General features: G+C 57.8%; 1 protein-coding gene across 2 annotated transcripts in view; it reads left to right on the plus strand.

Annotated features, from left to right (window-relative positions):
• SORCS2 (sortilin related VPS10 domain containing receptor 2) overlaps positions 1–19,195 on the plus strand; it is a 392,162-nt gene that overhangs the window by 348,785 nt on the left and 24,182 nt on the right. For both annotated transcript variants that reach the window (XM_033106450.1, XM_033106451.1), the window contains exons 10-14: positions 2,313–2,459; positions 8,089–8,191; positions 14,450–14,526; positions 18,011–18,102; positions 19,070–19,177. In XM_033106450.1, coding sequence (XP_032962341.1) covers positions 2,313–2,459; positions 8,089–8,191; positions 14,450–14,526; positions 18,011–18,102; positions 19,070–19,177 — 527 coding nt within the window. The remainder of the gene's footprint in view (positions 1–2,312; positions 2,460–8,088; positions 8,192–14,449; positions 14,527–18,010; positions 18,103–19,069; positions 19,178–19,195) is intronic.

Here is a 19,195-nt window from a genome sequence, read left to right on the forward strand (position 1 = left end):
TTCCTGGGGGCCTTTTTGTGCTGGAGCTTCAGATAGGGGTTCAGAGGGACCCCAGTCTTGTCCCTGCCCCCGGGGAGCCCTGGCCACAGTCCGGAGACCCCAAAAGCTATGTCCATATCAATTCCCCAGGACCTGTGACTATGACCTTGTTTGGAAAAAGGGTCTTTGTAGTTCACATTCACCTGAGAATCTTGACGTGCGCTCCACGCTGGGTCATCCAGGGGGCCCGGGATGCGACACGTGTCCTGTAAGGATCAGAAGAGACACACAGACACCGGGAGAGGCCACGTGCAGTCGGAGGCAGGGACTGGGGTGATGCAGCCACAGCCCAGGAACGTGGGGCCACCAGGGGCTGGAAGAGGCGGGAAGGAGCCTCCTCTGGAGCTTTCGGAGAGAGCTCAGCCCTGCCCACACCTTGATGTCAGAATTCTGGCTTCCAGAACTGTGAGAGAACAAATTCTGTTGTTTCAGGCACCAAGTGTGTGGCAATTGTTTCTTGCCGCCCAAGAAACCAGCCCAGCCATGAAGAGGGCCATTGTGTGGCCCCCTCAGTCCTGGGAGCTGATGCTGGGCTGACCAGGCTCAGCCCTGGGGGGCACAGCTCATGTCTGCGTCCCTCTGGGACATGAGGGATCCCTGTTACTTACTGAGGCGTGTTTTCACGGAGACCAGTCGGGATATAAAACAGTGATTACCGAATAAAGCACACCCTTGTTGAGTGCCCTTAGGACGTCCTATGCCCTTAGGACGTCGGGGAGGCATCTGGACCCAGACGCCGCCCCAGGTGATGCCCCAGGTGAGCAGGAGCCAGACTGCAGCCACCTTGTGTGAGAGAAGGGCTGTCACCCAGGAGGGCTGCAAAGCATCCTCTGTGGAGATGAGGGCCGGTGTCCCCACCCCCGAAGCAGCCTCCAACACAGACGACACATCGCAGAAGTCAGTTGGGGTGCTTACCAGCAGATAGGAAGGTTACCCAGGATTACCGGCCCGCTGTAACTGCAGGGTCCTTCAAAGTGGAAGGGGGTGCGGGAGAGGGGCGCAGAGAGACCTTACAGAAGACTGCTGGTCGCCAGCCAAGAACGTGGGTGCCGCTGAGAGCTGGAAAAGCCGGGAAACAGATTCTCCCCTGGGGCGTCCAGAAAGAACCCGCCCTGCCCACACCTGGGTGCCAGCCCAGTGGGGCCGTGTCGTGACCTCCAGAACTGTCACATAATAAATTGGTGTTAAGCCACTTAGTCTGTGTTCGTCTGTGGCAGCAGCCAAGGAACCGTGGGCACCACTCCCTCTGTCTCTTCATTCCGGCGTCACCGACGGTGTACTTCCCATGTGACAGGCACTCGGCAGCCTGTGCGTCGAGGACAGGAAGGGCACGGACCTCCTGGGGCTGTGGAGATGAACGAGCCGGCCCTTCGGAAGCTCCCTCGTGCCAGCCACAGAAAAGGCCCTTTGTAACCGTGTGTTACTGTCCATAGCATCCTTGGCTATGGACCGTGGGCACATTCCGAACTGTCTGAGCTTCGTTTTCTCAGGTTCCTTGTGGGAAGCAGTGACATGCCACACAGAGAGAGGCAAAACCCGCTTCGGGCACACAGCAGGCTCCAGGACCTCAGGCCACACTGGTGGGTCTCACTGCCTGGGTCTGAGGGCGCCGTGCCTATGGCATTGCAGGAAAGGCCGTCCCTATGGCAGCAGGAGGTTGAACTGTAGGGAGCTGCTGCTGTGTGACCACTAGTAACCAACCATGGGATGGGTTTGGGTCACTGCCGTGGGCCCCTCAGGAAGTCTTGAGAAGGGGGACAAGCCTCACCTTGAGGGAGGAAGGCAAAATGAGCCCCGTCCAGGGCAGGCGGGGTAAGTGAGGACCCCCGTCTTTGCCTCTGGGCATTTTCGTCTGGGGTTGAGCTGAAGGGATCTCAGAGGACAGCGCAGAGGAGGTTCCATTGGTCAGGGCCCTGCGAGTCCACGGGGAAGGGTGCGGGGTCAGGGGCTCTGAACCAGGAGCTCGGCCTGAAGACGGTGTCACCGTGATGCTCACTGTCTGACAGCCAGTGTCTGGATCTGGGAGGTCAGCTGTGTCATGAAACACACCCAGGCTTTGGGCTCAGGCAGAGCAGCTTCCGGTCAGGCTTGACCAGTCTTGGACCTTTGTCCCCTAAGCCCTGCTCACCTTCAGCGTCCTCCTTAGCTCTGGGGCTGTTGTCCGGGTGAGACAGGCCAGGGGCATGGAGCCCTTAGCAGGGGTCGCACAGTGGCCACCTGGCCACCAGAGGGCCCCAGACACGTTCTTACGATCCTTCTTGTATTTGTCCCAGGTCCGTGGGGTGAAAGGAGTCTTCTTGGCAAACCAAAAAGTCGATGGGAAGGTGGTGACCCTTATAACCTACAACAAGGGCCGCGACTGGGGTCACCTGCGGCCACCCAGTGTGGACATGAACGGAAAACCCACCAACTGTAAGCCTGTAAGTGCCTCTGCTCGCGTCACACACTTCCTGTGGGGTGGCTGCAGACGTTGCCGAAGGAGCCAGAAGAAGGTCAGAGACGGGGCCGTCTGAGCAGGGTCATTTGAGACGGGAACCATGATTTCCCTGGGCATGGCAGAGAGGGGCACGGGCAACCCCTCAGAGGCCGGAGAGGGAAGTGTTATCAGTTAGCTTCTGCCACAACTTTGATGGGTAACAAACTACCCCAAAACAACAGTCACTGTTCTCTGGGCTCGGCTGGGCACTCTGCTCACACATCAGGGCGGGGGCACGTCTGCCACCCAAGAACATGGGTGCCCAGGCACGCTGTCAGAGCAGTAGCAGAGCTGCAGGAGGGTGAGTAGACTCCGGCAAACATGTGGTGAGCTGCGTGCCACATCTCTTAAATGCTACTGGCCAGCATCAGGACCTGGGAATACACTCAGCCTGTGGAAGTGGGGGCCAGGCTACCGCCCAGATGTCACAGACTCCAGGCCCTCGCTGCTCTGGCAGGCGCGCCCTTCTTCATGAACGGGAGTGTTGGTGGTCCAGCGTCTTGGCTGCCTTGGGGGTGGAGAGTGCTGGGTTTCCCTGGGACCCTGGCATGGGCACCAGGAGATCGGGGTGGCATGCAGGCCCATGCTGTGAGGGTGGAAAGGCAGAGGCTGAAGGGGCCCTGGCCTAAGATGGCAGCCAGGGAGCAGCAGCTGTGAGGGAGGAAGAGGCTGGATGGACCACACGTGTCTGCTCGGCCTCCAGTAGGACCCCGTCCTTGCCCCCCCAAGGAGCTCCCCACCACAGGCACCCCTGGCCCTTCCCCAGTGGGGGCCACTCGGAGTGGGGGAAGGGTCCAGAGTGGAGCCCACCATGTGACCTTGGCTAAGGCACTCAGGATCACCGAGAATAGTTGAAAGAGGAAGGAAGATGGTAAAAGGCCCCATGCACTGTGGTAAGGATGAGATGAAACATTACAGAATGCCCAGCACAGACACTGGCACGGAGCGAGCAGGCCAGGCCGAGCAAGCCCCTTCCTTTGGGACTGCCCCCTTCCCATGCTGTTCCGTAGCCTGGAATGCCCTTTCCTCCTTCTTCCAGCAAACTCCTACTGATCCCTGAAAACCCTGCCCAAATATCCCTTCCACTGAGAAGACTTCACTGCACATACTTGGTCCTCTGCCTGTTTCTCTCTGTCTTTGAAGCCCCTTGCAAACAGAGATATGCTGTGGGGGTGCCTGAACCCACCCACCGCTCTGCCTCTCTGTTCAGAGAATAACAGCACTTGTGTTTCAGGGCCCCGGGGCATTGTGCGGAAATGACCCAGGCAGAATCAGGGCCTACTGATGCCCAGGTGGGGCTCTGGGGAGCTTAAAGCCTGCGATTAACGCCTGGCTAGGAGTCCGTTACCCGCTGTGTGCGGTCCTGGCTGCAGGGGAGGTGGGGGTGCAAGGGGCACCGGCGTGCCCACTCACCGGGGTTTCCCTTCTGACTGTGCCCTTCACCCAGCCACGCACCCTGCAATGAGTGAGGCAGACGACACTTGAGGGTCTAGTTCTCACCATAAAAGGGGTTCCTGCTAATTGCAGAATATTTCAAAAAAACAGAAATGTATAAAAAGAGAGGTAAGGTACGGCAATAAGTATATCACCCAGAAATAACCATACTCAGGTACTTTTCTTTACCACCTTTTAGCTCATCTGCACATTAAAAGGTGGTAATTGGGATCCTGACACATCTGTGATTTCCCTTTCTTCTCTATTTTCTCTTAACTCTGGATCACAAATATTTTCCTGAGCCGTTGGAACAGCTCTCTGCCTGGGAGATTTCCTTCCTGTAATTCAGAAAGTAGAGAACTTTTTGAACAGATGAGTGATGAGCTCAGGTCTGTTTTAGGATGATGAATTGTACTCGGAAGATGGTTTGAATCTGTTTACATCTTCAGAATGAAAGCCCATTTGTTTTGCAGCCCACGGTAACTTCTCAGAGTCAGGAAGTGGGGTGTCGGGTGGGCAGGTCTCCTCACTCACAAGGCAGGTGGTGTGGCCTCCATCCATCTGTGTCTCTCATGTTGTGGGGCACACTTCTTTAGAGCACCAGTCGCTCCCCCATGCAGAGGGGCCAAGAGGCGGGGCTTGGGGCAGGGGGGGTTCCCGTGGTACCAGCGGACCTTTGGGGTGTCCTGCCCTGGCCTGCAGTGTCCCAGGGGCCCCCTCCATCTCTGACAGCCCTGGCTCTGCATGCATGCCGCCCCGTCACATCTGCAGGTGGCCTCCAGGTCTGCCTGGTCTGCCCGTCTCTTCATTGGTCCTGCCGAGACTCAACTGGGAGGCTGTTTGCGGGGCATGTCTCAAGCTGTCAGACGCCAGCAGAGCACCCCCGCCCCCACAGCTTCAGGACCAGCTGGAAGACACTTGTGTGGCCTTCTGCCGCCCCAAAGAGGACCGCAATTCTTCCTGCATCTGCCAGTGCCCTGTGGGCCACAGCTGACCACAGGGAACCCTGAGGAGTGTTTGGCCTCTGGCCCAAACAAGTGCCCGGCCACGGGGCCCTCCCCAGTGGGCTGGGCTTGGGGCAGCCAGTTTCTGTGAGGCAGCGCCTCTGACTTGCTCTGCTCACTGTACACAGTGACGCTCTGCGCACAGGCCAACAGGGGATGAGGGAAAGGCTGTTCGGAGCTCAGGCCACTCCAGGCCCCACCTGGCCCACCAGGAAACTTGGGCCACCAAAGCAGGACTGTACTACCACCCTTCTCTGCCAGGAGCCTGCCAGTGGGGGGCCCAAGTGCCACGCACCTGGAGAGGCTGCTTTTTCTCCTGGCTTAGAGCTCCCTCCTGCAGGTGGCAGCTGGCCCTGCCACAGAGGTCACAGGACTCTCCCTGCCCTGGACACCCTCTCCCCATCAGGGTCTGGTCACTGGGCGGGCAGGGCGACAGGACTAAATGGTCTCACCAAAGATATTAACTCGGATACTTAGCAGATATTAACTGCTTTTCAATCAGGAGAAATCAGGAGACATCCAGAAAGAGTGATGTCTTATCATCCCACAGTTTCCCTGGGGTGGGTTTGCCCCCTTCAATCCAGGTGTCCCTAGAGGGGGTGGGGGCGGGCTGTCTTCTTGGACTCAGTGACCGGGCTCCCGTCCAGGGCCCTGCCGTCTTTGGTCCGTCCTGGGAGGGTCTCCAGCTCATCACATCTACTTCCAAGAGCCCTCTGCAGGGGGCGGGGCCTTCCTCCCGCTGCATTTTCCATCTTCTGTTTCAGTTCTGCTTATTACGGCTTTACTGAGATATCACTCATACAGCATAGAATTCATGCATTGAAAGTGTGCGATCCGCGGTTTCTGGTGCGTTCACAGAGTTGTGCAAACACCACCACAGCCCATGGAGAGCGTTTTCATCGCCACAAGAAGCAGCCCTGCCCCTTTCTCCATCACCCGCCATCTCCCCAGCTCCCCATCCCACCCCTGGCCCTGGCAACCACTCATCTACCGTCCGTAGATTTCCCTCCTCTGCACATGTCACAGCAATGGTGCGACTGACACATTGGCAAACCCCATGCAGACAAACGAAGCTCGAAGCTCGTCTCCAGCTGGGTCAGGCTGGGGCTCCCACCTGGTGCCTGGTATGGTCTGACCCCGATCAACATCCAATTTATGTAACAGTTTTATTTTTAACTTAGGATACTCCATCCAAAATGCACTCGTTCATGAACCAGAAGAAAGTCCTACCATAGAAACATAAAATGAGGAGAAAGGACGCCGGTCCCATAGACTTCAGTACAGGGTCTAACACAGGAATGACCAGGGGAACTGTCCTCGCTTCTCTCCCCACACCCTGCGAGGTGTGGGTGACAAGCACCTCTGTCTCCATTTCACAAATGAGGAAACTGAGGCCCAAGTTTTCCCATAAAACTAGTGGCACCTCCTAAGTGCAAATTTGGACCTCTGGGTGCTCAGTTCTGTGGTATTTCTAAACTGGAGATTTTTGTCAGAAAAAATGAGAGAGAGGGCCAAGGAAATCATTACTTTTCTTATCATTAAGCAGTGAGGCAGCACCTTGTTCAGGGGAGGGCTGGACCCCAACGTTCTCCCCAGTGGCTGTGTTAATCCAGTATTGCTGTCAAGTACAGGTCATTGCCCCATTTCACAGGGGAAGAAACTGAGACTCAGAGACACTGAGCATTTTTCCCAGAGTCACACAGCATTAAGAGGAGGTCTAAGGATTCAAAGCCCTACCTTTTCCATGACCCCACCCTGCCCACACTCAGGGCCAGAGGAACCCCTGGATTGGGGAGCCCAGAAGGCTGACTGCACAGTTGTTACCCCAGAAAACCCTTTGACATCCATGGGCATGTAGGGGTCTTGGCGGCCCTCCTGCTCCCCTGGGGTGGGGGTGGGGGCGAGAAATCCTACGTGATCATCGTGGCTCAGCCAGCCAGACCCCAGACCCTGCCTTTCAGGTTTCAGGAGGAAGGAGAGAAGAAACAGGGTCTCTGGAGCCTTCCCTCTCCTGCGGCCGGTGTGGGCAGCCCCTGGCTGACGGCTGGCGGGTCTCTGGTGCCCTGGAGCCAGCTGTGCAGAGACCTTGGGCCTCGTCCAGTGTCCCATGGTTTTGTAGTCTCTCGTGAATGTGACAGAGGGGTGCAGGCAAGATTGTGACCTTGGGCCACCAAGGACTAGGGGAGGCCCAGGACACATCCTTCCCTGCTTGTGTGTTCTCCTGGACCCCCTATCCCACCCTGGGGGAGCTGGGGTACAGGCAGCTCGGGAGGAGACAGGAGGATCTGGCCCTGCCAAGTGTCAGACTCGCATTCCTCATTCTGGGAGGCTGCTGGCCCACTCTGGCCCTGCAGGGACAGACATCCTCGGGGCTCAGAGCGTGGACAGTGGACCAGTGGCCTTGGTTATGGTCCCAGCCCCTCCATTGCCCTTGGGCAGATTGCTGAAGTGCTCTCTGCCTCCGTTTCCCCATTGCTGAAACAGGGATGACACTCGGTTCGTAGTAAAGAAAAAGTATCCATGTTAAAAGTGCAGATGTTGAGAGCGCTCAGTGACACGTGCCTTGTAAAGCGCTTGCTCAGTGCTGGCCCAGAGGCAGCCATCAGCGTGAGTTGCTGTTGAAACTCTTACTACAACCTGCGTTTCCGACCCTCCAGCCAGGACACCAGCTGGGGCTGCCGTCCAGGGGATGCTCGTGAGAAAACCGGGTTCCAGCGCGCCCACCTTACCTCTGCCTCTCACAGGGCGCGCCGGGCTCGCCCCACAGCTGTTCCCTGAGCCCAGGCTCCTGCAGTCACATCCAAGGCCCCCAGGAAAGTTTCTGGGGGGACGGGCGGATGTGAGCGTGGGCCGTGCAGGCTGCAGGAGTCGTAGTCCGTGGGCCAGCACTGCATGTTGGGGCCACCCTTGGAGAAGGCCTCATCCACTAGCCGTCACCTCACGCAGACCTGACAGCCTTCACCTGGCGGTCGGCCCCTGGACCTCTTCCCACCCTCCATCCGCTCCTAGGTGCTCCTGGCCCTGCCTTCCCACCCCCAAAGCCACAGGGGTGAATCCGGCCTCAGTCCTACCTTTCTTTCCCAGGGACACTTCTCCCCCCAAGTGCTGACACAGCTCCCTTTCTTCTCCCTGCAGCCGGACTGCCACCTCCACCTCCACCTGCGCTGGGCAGACAACCCCTATGTGTCGGGCACCGTGCACACCAAGGACACCGCCCCGGGCCTCATCATGGGTGCAGGTAGGAGACTGCATCACGGGGTGGCAGGCACCGCCGTGCATCAGGGGAGCTCTGTGATCCTGGGTAAGACTTGATGGCCATGGGCCTGGGTCACAGTGTGTACACTGGGGGACAGTGACATCGTCAGGGAGCTCAGCTCTTGTGGAAAACCCTGGGCATGTGATACATTGGCTCAATGGGAAGGAGAAGGTGGATGGATGGATGGATGGTGGATGATGGTGGATGGATGGATGGATGGATGGGTGGATGGAAGGGTGGGTGGATGGATGGGTGGATGGATGGATGGATGGGTGGGTGGGTGGATGGATGGGTGGGTGGATGGATGGATAGATTTTGGTGGATGGATGGATGATGGTGGATGATGGTGGGTGGATGGACGACCAATTGAAGGATGGAGGACTCGGTGAACGCATGGAGGACAAGCGAAAGGACAGTTGAAAGAATGGATAGTTAGATAGCAACATGGAAGGATGGATAACAAAATAATGAATGAATAAATAGAAGGATGGATGGATGGGAGAATGATTTGTATCAAAGTCGACATGTCTTGGTCCTTTAAGAAGGTTCTAGCTTAGTGGTGGAGAGAGACACATACACAACTAGCATGAGGGGAAACTCAGTGTCGCTGGGATGTGTCCGCCTACCTCATTAAAAGGGATCTCCTTCAGGGACCACTGAGTGTGTGCTGATCGAATAGAACCTTGAAATGGAGTCAGGAGAAGAAAAGGTGTATGTTTTAAAAGCGTATTGCCAGGCAGCGGCTGGCCTCTGATTTCCCTGTTCCTCAGCGCTGGGTCTTAGCAGCTCCCAGTGCAGGGAGGGCTCCCTGGGCACCGTCGGTAAGTAGGAAGGGAAAACAGTGGCAGTGTTCACCCTTTTAGCGGTGGTCACGCACACCCCTTCCTCTCCAGCAGGCTCTGAACTCTTAGTCATGTAACAGCCTGACACTGCCTCTCAGCCCCAGAAGCCCGGTCCTGAGATGGGGTAGCGGGGGTGGGGGGCTGCTATGCCCCTGAAAAGTTGCAGAAACCGAGGCTCCCAGGGGCGGGGCTGCCCGTCCCAGGCCACCTGGCCAGTGTGTGGAAGGGCCGGGGCAAGAGGCTTTGCATGCCCGCTTTGCAGATGGCGAGAGTGGCAGAGACTGTGACTCCTGCCCCTGTCACAGCAAGGACGGCTGAGGCAGGGCCGGGCCTATGGCCTTCTGATCCCGGGACCCCTCCCTCCTTTTGCCCCAGCGCCATCGGACACGGAGGCGCTGGTTGTGAGCCCCAGCCCCAGAGCTGGACGCCACATCCAACCCTGTCCCATGTCTCTGCACCGAGGCCCGGCCTGGCCCAGGGTGCTGTTTATGAATGAGTGAAGGAATGAAGGAATGAACGAGCGAACGGCCATGTTGAGACGGCAGGAGTGGCCGAGGCAGAGGCGGGAACGACTGAATCAGAGCCCGTGAGGAGGTGGGGGCAGGCGCACAGCCGTCAGCACTGCTGGGCTTCTGATCACAGGAGACGTCGGCCGTGAGGCCTGAGGCGTCCGGGCGTTGTGCTGGGGAGGATGGGCTCTGCAGGAGGGGAGTGACTCGAATAAAACCCCCTTAGCTTCTGAGAGTCCCTTCATTCCTCTATGCTTCTTTCAGTGACAGCCGGTTTTATCAGTGTCTGCCCGCTTGGGACGTGCGTCAGTCAGTGAAAATTCTGCACGTCAGCGTCGATTTCAGTGCAGCTCATCGCGTACGGGGCTCCATGCACGGGCACCCCCAGGCTTGTGTTGGGCACTGCCAGGCCTATGTCAGGCACCCCCAGGCCTATGGGCATCGTGTACTGAGTCTTAAAGGCAGTGTATTTAAAATGCACTGTCTTGACTGGCTGAACCCCCAAATTCCTGACCAAAACACGAAAGACGCCACTTTACATTTCCGTGGCTCACAGGCCTTGAAAGCCCAGAGTGAGTGTTCGTTCCCCCGAGAATGCTGCTGGACTCTGGAGGCGTGTCACTTAATTACGTGCTGGTTCACAGACCAGGGGTCCGTCTGTGCCCTGTGGAGGCTGTGCCTGTGGCAGCTCCTTGTCCTGCCTCCTGGCCTCCCTCTGGCTGTCCCCACAAGGGCAGGATGCCACGTCGGTATTGCATTCTGCTGCTTTTTAGTCTGCCCACGCCTTTCCCGGGACGGAGCCATCCGTGTAGCGGGGCCCCCGGTGTGCACACTTCCCATCCTCCTCTCAGGCCCTGAGTGCCTGCTGGGAGCAGGAGGGGACTGGAGAATGAGCAGGGCTCCCTCAGGCACCACTGCAGCCGCTGAGCAGGGGCCAGCTTCCCCCTCACTGGGCCTGGCCCACCTGTGACAGCTGAGCCACCTGAGCCAGTGGGGGGTGATGGTTCCCACGGGGCCGCCTCTCTTCCCATTGTCCCGCTGTTCCTTCCCACGTTCCACCCTGCGGCAGGTGGTGGGGGTTCCTAGCCATCTCCCAGCTTGGGCCCTCGTGTATTTCCCTGGACCCTGTGAGCCTGTTTCTTGTCTGCAAAAGGCGAGGATGAAAGGGTAACACTAGTGCAGGGTCAGGTAGAGGACATCAAGGCCAGCTGTGTCCCCACAGGGCACCCTTTCACTGCAAAGCGCCGGCCTCCCCGCCCCAATTCTGGGTGCGTGGCAGGTGTTCCAGGTGCTGTCCAGCCGTTTCCTTGCCCCTCCCCATCCTGGACAGTCATGCATCACGCATGCGGTGCTCACTACCTGGCCTTCTCACTGCTCCTCTGGGCCAGGTTCTTGGGGCCCCCGCAGACGGGAGGACAGTAAACGCTCCCTGACGCAGGCCTGGCACAGTCCCTTATCCAAGAAAACCCCAAGGGGACCCTGCTGGGGAGCCCGGAGTCCCCGGCCTGCTCTGTGCAGGGAAACCCTCGGGCTCCCAGGAACTAGGACACCTCTCAGTCCTCCCGCCCAGTCTGGCTCTGTGACCATTCGGGGCCCATAGCACAGGGCAGTGTCCAGACGGGAGGCCCAGGGCCAGAGCTGGTAAGAGCCCACCTGAGTCCCGTCGGCTCTACAGGGGTCACCCGGGCCCTGCAGATGGGACCTCAGATGGCAAGTGCAGGACCAGAGGGGCGGTCCCCTCGCTTCAGCTCCAGCTGCGTCTCACCGACGCGCGTGCTCGCCCTGCTGCACTGGGGCCACCAGGCTTCCAGGTAACGGTCCTCCTCCACAAACTGTGGGTGGGTTGGCTTTTGTGTGGTTCTTTGCTCTGTCCTTCTGGCGTGAGCTCTTTGCCGCTCTGTAAACTGGAGGCCAATGAAGGACCGAGAGGAAGTGCACACTACCAGGTCCTGTGAGCCCAAAGCAGGCAGAGAAGCTGGGGTTTGGGGGAAGAGACACCAGAACAGCCCGGGGGGGACACAGCAGGGAAGGCTCGCTCTTAGTCATGGCCCGCTGGCCTCAGTTCCCCCATTTGTAAAATGCAGGCCCTTCCACTCTGAAAACCTAGGGACACATTCTGTGAATTCCCCCTTTCCCCAGTGCCTGTTGGGTGACAAGCAGCCTGACAGCCTTGGCAGATGGAGCAAGGAAAACAGATAGCGTTGCTTAAAAGACAGACATCTGCGCCACTGAAATCACGGCCCGGGATTTGCCCGCCAAGTTCTGCTGACACTGTGGCATTCGATGCTCAGCTTCTGGGTTTGATACGTGTGTCCCGGCACGTCTGCTGGCATCTGGAATGATGGGGACATAAAGGGTGCCCCTTCCTTCCCCTGTCCACCCCCAGCTGTTCCGTTGGTTCATTTATCTCACTCCTGTCATTTATTCAGCACCTTTTGTTGGCCAGGTGGGTACAAGGACACCCAGTTCAGCACCCGCCCCTCGGCCCCCTCCCCTGAATGACCTTCCCTCTGTCCCGTGTCGTCTCACCTCCACGCCATTGCCCAGGCTGCTCCCTCTCCCTAGCCGCCCTTTCCCCTTGGCCGGCCGGCACTTGTCCTTCAAGGTACAGCTGGGAAGTCACTTCTGCAGGAATCTCTCCCCAGCTGCCTGTTTTCATGAGTCCTTTGGCTTTCCCTTCTCTGCTTCTCAAGTCCTTGGGCTTCCAGATGTCCTGGCTCTGTGTGCAATTGCAGACCACCTTTCTTCTTCCCCTGCTAGACTGAGAGCTCTCTGGGAGCAGGGGCCAATGTTTATTCAGCTCAGACTTCTCACAGCTTAGCACAGGCTGGGCAGAGAGTGGGCACTCAGCAAATGCTGATGAATAAGTGTAGGAGTGGGTGATGGAGTGGGATTGATGAAGACGAGATGCAGGTGTGAATGGAGGGATGATGGATGGATGGATGGATGGATGGATGGATGGATGGATGGATGGATGATGGATGGATGGATGGATGGACGGATGGATAGGTGGATGGATGGATGATAAGTGGATGGATGGGTGGATAAACTAATGAAGGATGGATGGATGGATGGATGGATGGATGGATGGATGGATAGATGGATGGATGGCTGAATGGATGGATGGATGGATAGCTGGATGGATGGATGGATGGATGGATGGCTGAATGGATGGATGGATGGATGGATAGCTGGATGGATGGATGGATGGATGGATGGATGGATGGATGGATGGCTGAATGGATGGATGGATGGATGGATAGCTGGATGGATGGTGGATGAGTAGATGGATGAATGGATGGATGGATGGATGGATGGATGGTGGATGAGTAGATGGATGAATGGATGGATGGATGGATGGATGGATGGAGGGATGGCTGAATGGATGGATGGATGGTGGATGAGTGGATGGATGGATGGATGGATGGATGGATGGATGGATGGATAGCTGGATGGATGGATGGATGGATGGATGGATGGATGGATGGATGGATGGATGGCTGAATGGATGGATGGATGGATAGATGGATGGATGGATGGATGGATGGATGGATGGATGGATGGATGGATAGATGGCTGAATGGATGGATGGATAGCTGGATGGATGGATGGATGGATGGATGGTGGATGAGTGGATGGATGGATGGATGGATGGATGGATGGATGGATGGTGGATGGATGGTGGATGCATGCATGCATTGGTGCTTGGTCAGACCTCAGAAAAGAAGACAGGCACACAAACCCTCGGCTACTCTGCTTGGAACTCATGTTGGCTCATCTATTTGAGGACAGTCCATCTCCTTTGGAATTTTCCAACGACAGTTAAATTGACTCTGGGTAAGATATTCCTGAGAGTGCTACATGAATAAGGCACCGACAACACGTGGTGTACAGGAGGCCCAGAGCAGGGGTGACTCTGGAGCTCCTGGCGAGAGTCCAGACGGCTTCAGTGTCCTCATCCCAGGTCCCCGTCTTCCTGGGGCTTGGACACCTGTCCCTGCCAGGACCACAGGGCACAGAGAGCCCTGCCAAATACAGTTCATCGGACTATCCCGTTACTCAAGGCCCTTCTAGGAGGCTGTTTACGCTGGGCTGGGTTCAGCTCTGGAAGCCAGCGTGACTTCTGGAGCCGTGCTCTCCTGGGTGGGCCCTGTTTGTTCTGTGGGGCTCAGTTTACTCGTATGTAAGCTGGCGTTGGCTTGGATACTGGGTGTGGTTCTTCCCACTTTGCCCCCCTCCCTCCAGGCTTAAGTCTGAGCCCAGTCAGTGGCCTTCAAGGCTAGTGACCACCAGCCAGCAGGTTCAGGGAGTCAAATGACCACGAGAGAGGAGTCACCTGGGCACCCGGCCAGTTCGGTGCCCACTCACCATCCTCTAAAATCCACTCAACAGATTTTTCATGAGCACCTACCACCCCACGCTGCCCTGGACCCACCTCTGGCCCCCCTGCACCAGGCCCCCAGGGAGCTGTCGCCAGTGCAAACCCAGCGGAGTCCTGCCCCAGGTCAAGCCCGTCAGGGCTGCCATGACCCCGGGCTGGCTCAGCTGACCCGTGTCCCCTAGTCTATTCCCAGCCACCACTCCACACTTCTTCCTCTTGAACCACACTTGTCACCTGTGGGTCCCCTGGAGCGCCGAGCTCTGCCTGCACCTGGGCCTCTGCAGCCTCCTGCAGCTGGCTTTCAGGGCGAGGTTAATCCTTTACTGCTCAGACTAGGACCAGGGCCCACACCCAGTGGTGACTGCAGGCCTGTCTTTATCAGACGACTGCAGACAAGGCACGCCGGTGGGTGGCTTTGCTGGTGGGAGGTGTACAGGCACACGCGCCTCTGTTTGGGGACTTGTCTGGGAGCTGCTGAGCCTAAGAGCAACCTTTTCTCCTGGACCAGGTAACCTGGGCTCACAGCTGGTGGAATATAAGGAAGAAATGTACATCACGTCAGACTGTGGGCACACGTGGCGGCAGGTAAGGTGGCAGAGAGGGGCCTGGAATCCAGCCCGTGCCCGTTTGGCTGAGACTTCTGGGAGAGGTGTGACCCCCACCCCCCCACAGCCATTCTGAGTCATTTCTTCGTCTTCTCAGCCCGAGTGGCTGGACACACACTGCCCTTTAGCAGACGTTACGTCGCTGTCTGAACAGCAAGGCCAGGCTAGCTGGCCCCATCCACCAGCCGTTCTTCTGATGGTCACTGCTGGGGGATTCCAGACCTCACACACACTTCCACACGGTCAGACACAGCAATGATTGTGAACGTGGAAGCAAAGGGAGAACACGCCAGACACAGGGGTGCAGGTGCCGTCCCCAGGAAGCACACGGGCTCAGAGGCTGGGCTGAGCACTTCTGGGAGCCCAGAGCCCAGGAAGTGGGGAGCAGAGACGACCTTGGGGCTCCTGCCAGGGGCGGCTGCTAGGCGGACGGCAGACGTGGAAGAGAGACAATAGGAGGGAAGAGCAGGTTTGGGGCGCCACGGTGAGTCTGGGATGGGCCCCGGGGAGAGAGGGAGAAAGAGAAGGAGACAGCGGTTATGCAGCAAATGATCCCCACCGCCGGGGTTCGACCCTGCGAGGGGCCTGTGTGCTGTGCATGGTGCCCGCGTGGAGCTCGCTACTTCTTCCCAGCAAAAAAAGTCCTGTCTGGTCTGCCAGCCTCGCGGAGTGACAGTTTCCACTTTAAACACTTAAGAAAGTACGCTAAACTTCTGTGTGTCTCCCCCTCCTGTCAATGTAAGAAGCTCAGTTTCCAGGCCGCGGGTTTGCACGCCCGAGTACCCAGTTACGGCCCCTCTCCCGGGCAGCCCTCTGGACAGATGTGTTATCCCCAAAGGACCAGGATTGCCTGAAGCCTTGGTTTGGGGTCCTGACGTTACTTAATAACACACGAGAAACAAGGAATTTTGAAAAGGGCAAAAGAGATTTATGGTGTTATAATATTTCTATTTCACAAAACTCGTGAAGCATGTCTAAATTTTCTTAAAGGTCACCATGTGTCCATTTATGGGAGAAACCCCCTTATTAGATTAAATATTCTAAGGTCAGACAGGAGCAGTCACAGTTTCACAGAAACGGATGGTTAGGTTTGCACAGTGGCCACTTTTGTCGGCCACTTGCTCAGATTTCAAACGTGGGAATGTCAATTAAATGGGGGAATGTCTGTTCAAGTGCTGAGTGTGGGGCCTGGCTTTGGGGGCGCCTGCTCTCTCCCCAAGTGATGGGGGAATGTGGAGTGGGGGGGCTCCTGTGTCTGGGAAAGGAGAGGAGGGGCACCCGTGTGTGCATGTCGGGGAGGGAGAGCTGCTGGCGCTGGGTTTGGGAGTTTACTTTGTGGGGGGGGGTGGGGAGCAGAGGACAGGGTGGGATGAAGGCAGGAAAGACAAGATGACCTGGTAAGCTCAGGCCAGATTGTCACGGATGTAATGAGACGTGTCGAGCGCACTCTTGGAATATGAATTACAAATGACAGACAGCGTGTGTGCTGATCATGGACATAACATTTTCAAAATAGGAGTTCCCTGGAGTGATCAAAGAAACAAAATAGACAGAAAGCATTCCAGGAGCCCCTCCAGAGCTTAGGGGGTGGGGAGGCAGGAAGGGGAGAGGGAGGGTGGGGGACCGCCGCCCCTGGGCCCTGCTCCCTGGGGGCTGATCAGGGCACAGACCACCACAGCAATGGATGTTCAGAGTCCCTGCGATCCCGCGGCCAGACTTGGGGAGCCCCGGCGCCCCCTTTTCCAGAGTCCCAGGCTGGGGTGGGGTCCTCTGGGATGGCTGGGAGGTGCCCTGTATTCCTGGTGGGCTGGGGAAATGCCCCCCGCCTGTCCTTGAGGCTGGAGGGTGGCACGGTCCCTGGGAGGGAAATCCTGCCCAGGAACTATCAGGCTCTGAGAACCCACTTTGGCTTTCCGTTCACGGCAGCACACCCTGCCGCTCAGCAGCCCCCATCTCCTGCGGGAGACCCCAAAAGGAGGCGGAGGGGGCTCCCACGGGAGCAATGAATGAGGGCTCCTCCTGCGCATAAATTCAGAGGCATCGGAGGCAGCGCCCGCGGTGTAGACGGATGCATTCGCTGCCACGCGCCTCTTACACAGCACGACAGGACCGAGCGTGGTTCCCGCCACTGCCTGGCAAGGGGGCCCAGCTTATCCTTGAATATTCCCCAAGACGGGGAGCTCACTCTTTCCTAGAGGAGACACCCATCTGCTTCAGAATTCAGTCCCCCCCAGCACCCAAGGAAGCTTCTAAAAGGGAAATCTGTTCACATCACTCCCTGATTAAACTTGGGGTATCTCGCCATCAGCTGATACTCGTGACCCAGCTGCCCATCTCCTGGGGCCCCTCCAGCTGCCCCCGCAGCCCCGCTCCAGCAAGCACTTCTTGCCCCGGACACACTGCTCTCTAACCTCCAGGCCTCTGCACACACTGTCCCCCCACCTCATCCTTCCTAAGACTAACCCAAATGCCACTTGCACTGTGACCCCCTCCCAGTGATTCAGGTCAAGATTTTAGCTGGAATTTGACATCATTCATCCCAAAAACACTGTCTGGGACCCTCAGCTGTGCCAGAACTGGAACTGAGCAGGCAAAGAGGACAGAGTTCGTGGGCCCCCTCTTTTCTGGTGTCCGAGTGGGCGAGTCACTGTGTGCAGGTGGTCTACGTCCCTGGGGGTGTCTCCCCGGGCTGTGAATTCCTGGGGGCCAGACTTTCCGTTCTCCCTCTAGAACACTGGGTCTGTTGAATAGGTAGAAGGAGGGGGAGGAGAATTGTGACTATTTCTTCTTCATGGTACCCTAAAAATTGCAGGCCATCACCTCCCTCACCCAGGAAACTCTGTCTGTTAAAGCAGCCTCAGGCAGCACGCATATCCCTAGCGCCTTCCTGGGTTAATGGTTAGGACAGAGAACACCAGGCACAACCACTCCCCTGGTCCCCTGCAGCTGTGGCAGTGGCTGCAGCAGGAGTGAGCACCATGGGTGTATCTGGGGAGAACTCCAGTGAGTGCCCTGACACCAGGGAGGGCTTCCTGGAGGAGGCAGCACGTGAGCTGAGTCTTAACGCCAAACAAGGGTTTGCTTTTACTGATGCTGGGTCTCCTAACCACTTTTCCAAATTCCATCCCTTCTGTCTCATCTTCGTGTTCTTCGCCTTTTTGGTGCATGAGTTTTTCACGAAGAGAGGACCACCTGCAATGTTTATTTGCAATTTCCCTTCTCACATCACTGGTCTAGACGTTGCCATTCGTCATCCGTTCATCCCACATGTACTAAGCCTGGGGGCTGTGGCTTGGCATGGGGATAGCTTGGGGACACGGGGAGCCCTCAGACCAGCCCTGACTCAGGGAGCTGGCCTCTGCTGACGCCCCCAGCTTGCATGTTGACAGTTCTGCCCCCAGCGAGCGACCCCCAAGCCTGAACAACATGCGACCCTTCTCAGGGTGCCGTCCACTTCCCTGCAGGTGTTCGAGGAGGAGCACCACATCCTGTACCTGGACCACGGCGGCGTGATCGTGGCCATCAAGGACACCTCCATCCCCTTGAAGATCCTCAAGTAACGGCAGGCCCAGTGCTGGGGTGTGGGGCCAGCAGGGCTCTTCCTCTCCACCTGGGGGGCCCACAGCACGTTCCCCAGAATAGCCTCCCTGGGTGGCCCCAGGACAACAGCACTGAACCCTAGCAGCTGGGCGTGGCGGCAAGCTCGGCCCAGCTTCCCCCAGCAGTTGCTCAGGGTCAGGCATGGGGAGACAAGGAAACAGGAAATGACAATGGCGCAATGGCCGGGTGAGCCAGGGCGCCCCCCAGAGGAGGCCCCACCCCAGGCTGAGGGAGCAAGGAGGGCTTCCCAGAAGAGGTGACTTTTAAGCATGAACAGGAATTAGTTAAGTGGAGGAGGTGGGACCCACCAAGGAGGCCAGCAGCATGTGCCCAGGGGAGAGCGGGTTGGGCATCAGCTTCAGACATCTGAAGGGCCACAGTGGGGAAGTGAGGGCAGGTGTGAACTCTGGATCCGGAAGGCAGAGGGTGGGGGAGGCGGGGGAGAGCTGCCAGGAAGCCAGTATCACTTTAATCCGAAAAAGAGCTTTCTGCACTGAGCTGGCAGCACTGGCGTATGCTGTTGGCACTGGCCTGGCAGCCCCTAGGCCGGGCTCAGGCTTTGGGAGGGACCGAACTGGAGCTTTCCAAGGCCCAGATGACTGCCAGCAGTGGGTACCCAGGCAACATACGCAGGACTCCTTGGCTGCAGTGTGGTTAAGCAGATATGGACGCCATTTGGTGTTGGCAGGTGGCCGATCTGGCCCCAGGAGAAAGTGACGTAGGGGCTGGTTGGGCCCCAGATGCTGGGCTGGCCCTGGGGACAGCTGCCGCTCCCCTCCCCCCCCAGCCTGTTCTCCCAGCTGCCTCAGCTGGATGGCACTGGTCCCTGGGCACCGGCAGGGCGGGGTCCAGCGGGGCAGCCAGTTCTGGACACAGGAAGTGTCCCCCATGCCCTGCCGTGGTGACCTCCCTTCTCTCGGCAGGTTCAGCGTAGACGAGGGTCTCTCCTGGAGCACGCACAACTTCACAAGCACCTCCGTGTTTGTGGACGGGCTGCTGAGTGAGCCGGGGGAGGAGACGTTGGTCATGACGTGAGTCTGCGCGAGGGG

This window comes from Rhinolophus ferrumequinum, chromosome 5 (assembly GCF_004115265.2).
Source record: "Rhinolophus ferrumequinum isolate MPI-CBG mRhiFer1 chromosome 5, mRhiFer1_v1.p, whole genome shotgun sequence".
NCBI classification, from domain to species: Eukaryota; Metazoa; Chordata; class Mammalia; order Chiroptera; family Rhinolophidae; genus Rhinolophus; species Rhinolophus ferrumequinum.